Raw genomic sequence first — 6,611 nt, forward strand, 5'->3', positions numbered from 1 at the left:
CCACCGAGAGATATATTCCCTCCAGCGTGTCCTGGATCTTCCCCGGGGCCCGGGTGCCTGAAACACCTCCCGGAACCTTCCGAAACACCTTCCAGGAGGCAAACCCGGAACAGATGTCCGAGCTACCTCAGCTGGCTCCTCTCGATATGGAGGAGCAGCGGCTCTACAATGAGCTCCTATGTGACTGAGCTCCTCACCCTATCTCTAAGGGAGCGCCCAGCCACCCGGTGGAGGAAACTCATTTTGACCCCTTGTATCCGCGATCTTGTCCTTTTGGGCATTACCCAAAGCTCATGACCATAGGTGAGGGTAGGAACGTAGATGCAGCGACTGCATCACTGCAGACGCTGCACCAATCCGCCTGTCAATCTCACGCTCCGTCCTTCACTCACTCACGAACAAGACCCCGAGATCTCGAGGAAATTTTTTCCGCTTCGTTTCCAATTAACAAAGTTTTCACCCATGCCAGACCGCTCAGTATCACGCATTGTCATCTGTATCTGAGACATGCAGGTGGTGTACCCTCCACCAGAAAAGTTACTTAGTGCATCTTTAACTTATATATTTATTTTGTAACAGTACAATTCTAGTCCACTATTGACCTTATTCTGCCCCGCCCACTTTCCTCTCTTCAGCAATTCCGTTGTAATGGCACTTTCAGTCCAGTGGGAACTCGGTCGGTTTAAATGGCAAATTTATGTAAAATATCCAATGTTCAGGTGTTCACCAACAAGTCAAAAATGCTTTTTAGTCTGTGTAGAACTTATGTTCTCTGGAGGTCGACAGCCCTGTGTTCACTAATACAACCGAAAGAAGACACGGTTTCTGGAATAAGGTGAATACTGGACCACCTGAAACCCTAGACTCATTATATAAAGTACAATTTTCCTCATTTTATGGTGGGGTTTATTCCTTGGTTACAGCTAGTGGGCTGTCCTGCCATGTCTCCTGTTATATGTATGCTGTATGCTCCTGCCTGAATGCTCCTAATAAAGACACATGAGCCAACGTGGTGACTTCCCCGGGCCTCAATCGATACTCGCTTCTTTAGCACTGCTTTAATAAGTGCTACAGCTGACATAATTGGATACTATTTGGATCTAGGTTTCTATTTGCGTTCAATGGTGATGTGTTATATCTTAGGTCACAGTCTCTTATTGGAAACAAAAACAATTCAATTTCATACTTGCAGAGGCAGTATTGTTGTTTGTAAAGCCGGACGGGGGGCTCCTGCATTCTGATGTATAAATGTATTCCACTGGGCTCACAACCAATCAATTTCAGACCCTAAACACATTGTGTATGAATGTACCGGTATGTACTGAATAGAGAAGGTGTAGAACATTTTTCACAATAATGGTATATAGATTATAGATTACATTTTAGATAACAGTGTGAAATAATGTTATTTTTTATTTTACCGTTGACATTTGGAACATGAATTTTGACTGTAAAGTAATTCCAGTAAATAAAAAAGCTGATTCTGTGTGTCAGTGCAATGTGACCAGCTTCTGTTTGCTTATCTTGCATTTCTCAATAAAATAGTGCTATATTATGTAGATATGTCTTACATGTGCACACAGTTATCATAGATCTGCCACTGAAGACACCGGAGGTTTTAAGTACTTTACTGTACCACAGACATCAGAGGGACAGCAGCACAAGGACACAGAAGACAACATACACTTGATGGCTTTTCATATTCACTGCAATATTAATAATCCATAATATTAGATCCAGTCTGTTAAACGGTCCTTCATTGTCCTGGCTTGGTTTAATCCCCTCCTTCTCCACAGAGATGTCGGAGCAGCAGCATCAGCATCCGCTTATCGTCTGCTTGAGTCCAGTAATATTGATGTTCTATTGCTTAGCATGCATGCAGGGACACTAAGACCAACATACTGTACATGTCTAAGGGCTAAGCGCAGATCTGAGACATACTTAGTTCATGATTCAAAGATAAATACAAGTATATTCTTTATTATTTTCATAAATATAAATCTTTCTCTCTCCTCTCTTCATTGTACTGTGACTCCCAGAAACGCAGGTCTAACACAGCCACGAGCTGTTTAACCACCAGGCTTTCCAGCTTGAACAAAGGTCAAACAAACAGCTTCTTACATAGTGGTATGGTTTGCTCTAACAAGCACAATGTGTCCACATGCTCCTGATGCAGGCACTTATTCAATGGACTTGGAAACTAATTGGTGATAAAAGGTAGTCCCGGTTTAGAATGGCTGCTATTGCTTTTTTACAAGCACTTATTCTCACATATTTAAGAAGTCTAACAGAACTGTGGTCAGTGTGAGATTATCGATCCCATTATCAGGCATGACTTTTGGCAATTCTCCACTTGCATGCAACCACACCGATGTGATTCACGAGCTGTCTGGAAAAATGAAGATGAAGAAGAGTTTGCAATCCTGGTCCAGGGAGTTAGATGGGCATGATAAATAACCAATGTTGACGCACATGTTTTTTGAAGTCACGTTATAATGTTAATGACTCAATTGGATGTACTTCTCAGAATCTTCTGAATTTCATGAGTTTTTGGAATGCCTGTTTGAACTCATCATTGAAGACGGTGTAAATGACTGGGTTAATGAGAGAGTTGAGGTAGCCCAGCCAAGTGAAGACATCGAACAGCACCGGGTCAAACCAGCAGTCCTGACAGATGGCCATCACCAGCGTGCCCACGAAGAAGGGCAGCCAGCACACGATGAAGGCTCCCAGGATGATGCCCAGGGTTTTGGTGGCTTTACGCTCTCGCGCCGCACACAGGCGCTTCCTCTCCACCATGCTGTCGGCCAGCTTGACTTTGACACTGTTGACAAAGAGTGGAGAACTGCCTTCTCCAGTTGTGTGCTGCTGAGTGTCGGAGTTCAGAGAGCACAGCGACGAGCCGGCAGAGGTCTGGATGAGCTGGGCTGTGGTGAAGCGCTTCCCACTGGCCACTGGCGCCTTAAAGATCCGCGAGCGAGCAGCCACGTAGATTCTCCCGTACAGAATAATGAGGAGTACTGTGGGAACATAGAATGCCCCAAAAGTGGAGTATAGAGTGTATGAGATCTGATCTGTGTTCACCATGCAATCCATCAGCTCCTCGTGAGCCTTGGCCTGTCTCCAGAAAAGTGGAGGCATTGAAATGGAGATGGAGATAACCCACACCACCGCCACCATGATTGCAGCTCTTCGCATAGTGCGTCTTTTGGAGTACTCCAGAGCGTCTGTGATGGCCCAGTAACGGTCCAAGGCAATCACACACAAATGTAAGATGGACGCCGTGCAGAAGGTAATGTCAGATGACAGCCAGATGTCACACATAATCTGCCCAAAGGACCAGGTCTTACTCACAGTGTAGACGATGCTAATAGGCATGACCAGAATAGACACCAATAAGTCTGTCACGGCCAGGGATCCTATTAGGAAGTTTGCAGGTGTGTGGAGTTTCCTGGTCAGGAAAATAGTAGCAATGACAAAAGCATTGGAGAGCACCGTGGCAAGAGTGACAAGTGCGAGCAGGGCAGATAGAGAGATCTGAAAGCCCAGCACAGTGGCTTCCCCCCAAGGCTGCACACCACCCGTCTCTGGGACCTCGGAGGAGTTGAGCAGAAAGTAGTCCAGGGAGCTGTTGTCCAGCTCCATCCCGCACCTTATTCCTCACAGTGATCAGGCCAGAGGCGTCTGCTCCACTTGCACACGTGCAGGTCACAACATGGCACAAAGGAGCACCACTGGCTCTGCTTCTGCAGGAAATAGATTACTTTTTAGTAGAACAAATATATTTCTTTTATTATGCAATGATATTTATAGCAGAAAGTGCTTATGCCAGCATTTTACTCCATTATTTCAATCCTCAGCCTCTGTCCTCAGAGTCATTTCACTATTTTTGGTTTGTATTGATTTGTTCCACAATATTCTTGTGTGGGAACAAACTGTCATTGGTATTCAGGTCCGGTGCGGCAGACTCTTCTCTCTCCGCTGGTTCTTATCTCATCTAGCACCCGACAACAGCACCTCCACCGCAGCCTCCGATCTATCACACGCCTAATGGGCTCCTCCTTTTCAGCGAGCCCGCTGAGGAACTGCGCACGCAAGATGATGGCCAGAGATATACACGGCGCCTTGTTGTCTCCTTATCTATTCCACAGTCCTCATGAAGCCTGCTAAATTGAGGCTTTGGCTAAAACCTGGCTTGCAATGTGCTCTTGGAGATATCGGAAAGCAAATGTGCAAATCAGCAAGTCAAAATGTAGTTTTCAAGAGTCTCGAAATGTCGCCTTGGTCCATCAGGCAGACACCGGGCGGGGAATCCATGTTTGAAGTCCTGGAGAGACAGAGAGGAGAAAGAAGAGAAAGAAGTGAGTTTGTTTTTTGAAAGACTTTAAAGACACAATACCCATGACCCCAATAACACACAGACTAAAGACACTCACAGTACATGACTAAATATATATTGGCCTAATGCAAAAGTGACAGCGGTCAGTATGAGAAGTTTTATTCACCTTTGAAAGATCAAGATGTGAAACCATTGCAATGTTGTGCCCATTGTCAAAACGCTTTGACTCGTACCATTGCTTCTCAACTTCTTTGCTTTAGTTTTACACCCACTTTCATGCACTTTCTTTAACTTTTATCTCAAAACCTAATTAAAACAGAATATGTTTAAAGTGCTATTGTGTCCGGGAGGTATCCAGCTCTCTTAGAAACTGGGCCAGACCTGATCTTCATGTGCACGAACTGGAATCAATCTCTGCAATTTCTTAATTTAATTGAAACTCTCTGAATAAAAGTTTAAAAAAAAATAAAAACAAGAGCAACAAATTTTAACTAGCGTCATTAGCTGAAGCACAGTTATGCTATTTTTAGTTCATGAATTTGAATGCATTTTAAGTATCTCTTCTTGGCAAGTATAATATAGTTAAATTTGTTTTGCTGCGCATATGGTGTGGAAGTGTCCCGGCGCATGGCAGTTTTTCCACTAAATTGGCCAAAACAGTGTGTATTATTTCTTATTCTGAGCTATAAACGTTTAATTTGGGTACATCCTCTCAAATAGGCTTACAGTTTTGCTGCATTAATCTATAAGGGTAACTCCAGGCAGGAGGCATTATAATTGGGCCACTGCATTCTTTTTCATGTATTATTACTGAAAACATTGAAGTTATATGTCTGAAAGCTTTTATTGTGTGGGGGATCCTTATACTTATAAATGAAAAAATATATTCTATTAAACGGCAACATCACGCCAAGTCATGTTTCCTCTGACCACTGAATCGATGGCATTCTATATCTACATCCGTTTTAATGGTGCTTGGAAATGGGCGATACGTCTTGACAGGGCCTGTGCCGCCTGGAGTGAACAGAAGCAATCAAAGCACAAAAAGCAAGTATGGTGATGGTGCAGAGGGGGAACATGGGAAATGGTATTGAGTCCCGTGGGGGCAGAGACTTCAAATGTCTGCTAATCACTGCGGAGGGCTATAATCCGGCCTGCCTCTCTGGTATTACGCTCACGGCCATTCATTATTAAAGAGCGAGCGTCTTCTGTACACTGTCCACTTGGAATGGACGAGTGGAGGAATGCATCAAGAACATCGTGTGCACTTTCTCATGACAAGAAGGGATTAGGGTGAAGGCAGCTTTTAGTGTCGACACCGGGTTTTACAAAATGATCTACGGCGATGCTTCTCGATGCTTATTCTACACCTGCACTATTTGCTTTGTTCAGAGTTGTTTTATCCACCTTTTCCTCTGCCCCTGAGTGTTGGTGTGCAGTGAACTACTGGAGTAATAGTGTAGTCCAGGGGTTCGAGCCTAAATCGCACTAGGGGAGAACAAAAAGGTGAGTGTGGCCATTTGTTTTATAATATAGGAATATAATAGAAGAATTCACACAAACTAATAGGGATCTGGACTTTTTGATCATAATTTCTTTCCTATTCGACCCAACAAATATGCAAAAATCCTGAAAAACATTTGGGTAATAAATTCTTCTTTTATAGTAATGATGGCAATATGAAATAAACTAAATAATGGCAGTGTCCATGAGGTGTAGGGACACGCAAATATAGTTTAAGTCTGCATAATGACCAGTGCTGTGTTTCAGGGTGAACATTCATTTTCATAATTCAGAAAAACAAAGTCCTGACTAAGACATTAAGGTTTTTTACTTGCTAATCTATGCATTTTATCACCTTGTTTTACATTGCTAAACAACAATTAAAGTCTAACTTCAGTGAGCTTCAGACAGAGCAGTACCTTGAGTTAGCTTCACACCACCAGCTAATTTGGTGACATCTCTTCGAAGGTGGTGGGTTATTACATGGGGATTCATGAATTATGAATTTGTCATCCCTCCATTCATTACAGTAAATGTGCAGTGATGTCAGGATGTTAACAGCCTGAAGTGTTTAATTCAAACTGCACCAAGGGCTAACACTAATGAGGAAGATCGTGACCAAAGATTTGAAAACTGGAAGGCACAAAAGACTCCCTTTAGAGAGGAACCCACTTCAGAGATGTCCCTCCCCTGCAGTGCTTGTTAATACTGTATATGTACTGTACGTGACTCCTTCATAACATGACTCCTTCATAACATCCCAACGCTA

At 43.4% G+C, this 6,611-nt stretch overlaps 1 protein-coding gene across 1 annotated transcript; it reads right to left on the minus strand.

The window, feature by feature from the left end:
• Window positions 1-2,017: 2,017 nt before the first annotated feature.
• htr1d (5-hydroxytryptamine (serotonin) receptor 1D, G protein-coupled) lies at window positions 2,018-4,319 on the minus strand. The gene has a single exon (XM_072458041.1). The coding sequence runs from the start codon at window positions 3,643-3,645 to the stop codon at window positions 2,524-2,526; it is 1,122 nt and encodes a 373-aa protein (XP_072314142.1). The 5' UTR covers window positions 3,646-4,319; the 3' UTR covers window positions 2,018-2,523.
• Window positions 4,320-6,611: the final 2,292 nt, after the last annotated feature.

This window comes from Eucyclogobius newberryi, unplaced genomic scaffold (genome assembly GCF_026437365.1).
Source record: "Eucyclogobius newberryi isolate DKJ021-1_F unplaced genomic scaffold, fEucNew1.0.hap1 SCAF_21, whole genome shotgun sequence".
Classification (NCBI taxonomy): Eukaryota; Metazoa; Chordata; class Actinopteri; order Gobiiformes; family Gobiidae; genus Eucyclogobius; species Eucyclogobius newberryi.

Bases quoted from the DNA above. Each gene is read 5' to 3' on its own strand.
- htr1d (XM_072458041.1), bottom strand. From the start codon at position 3,645: ATGGAGCTGGACAACAGCTCCCTGGACTACTTTCTGCTCAACTCCTCC.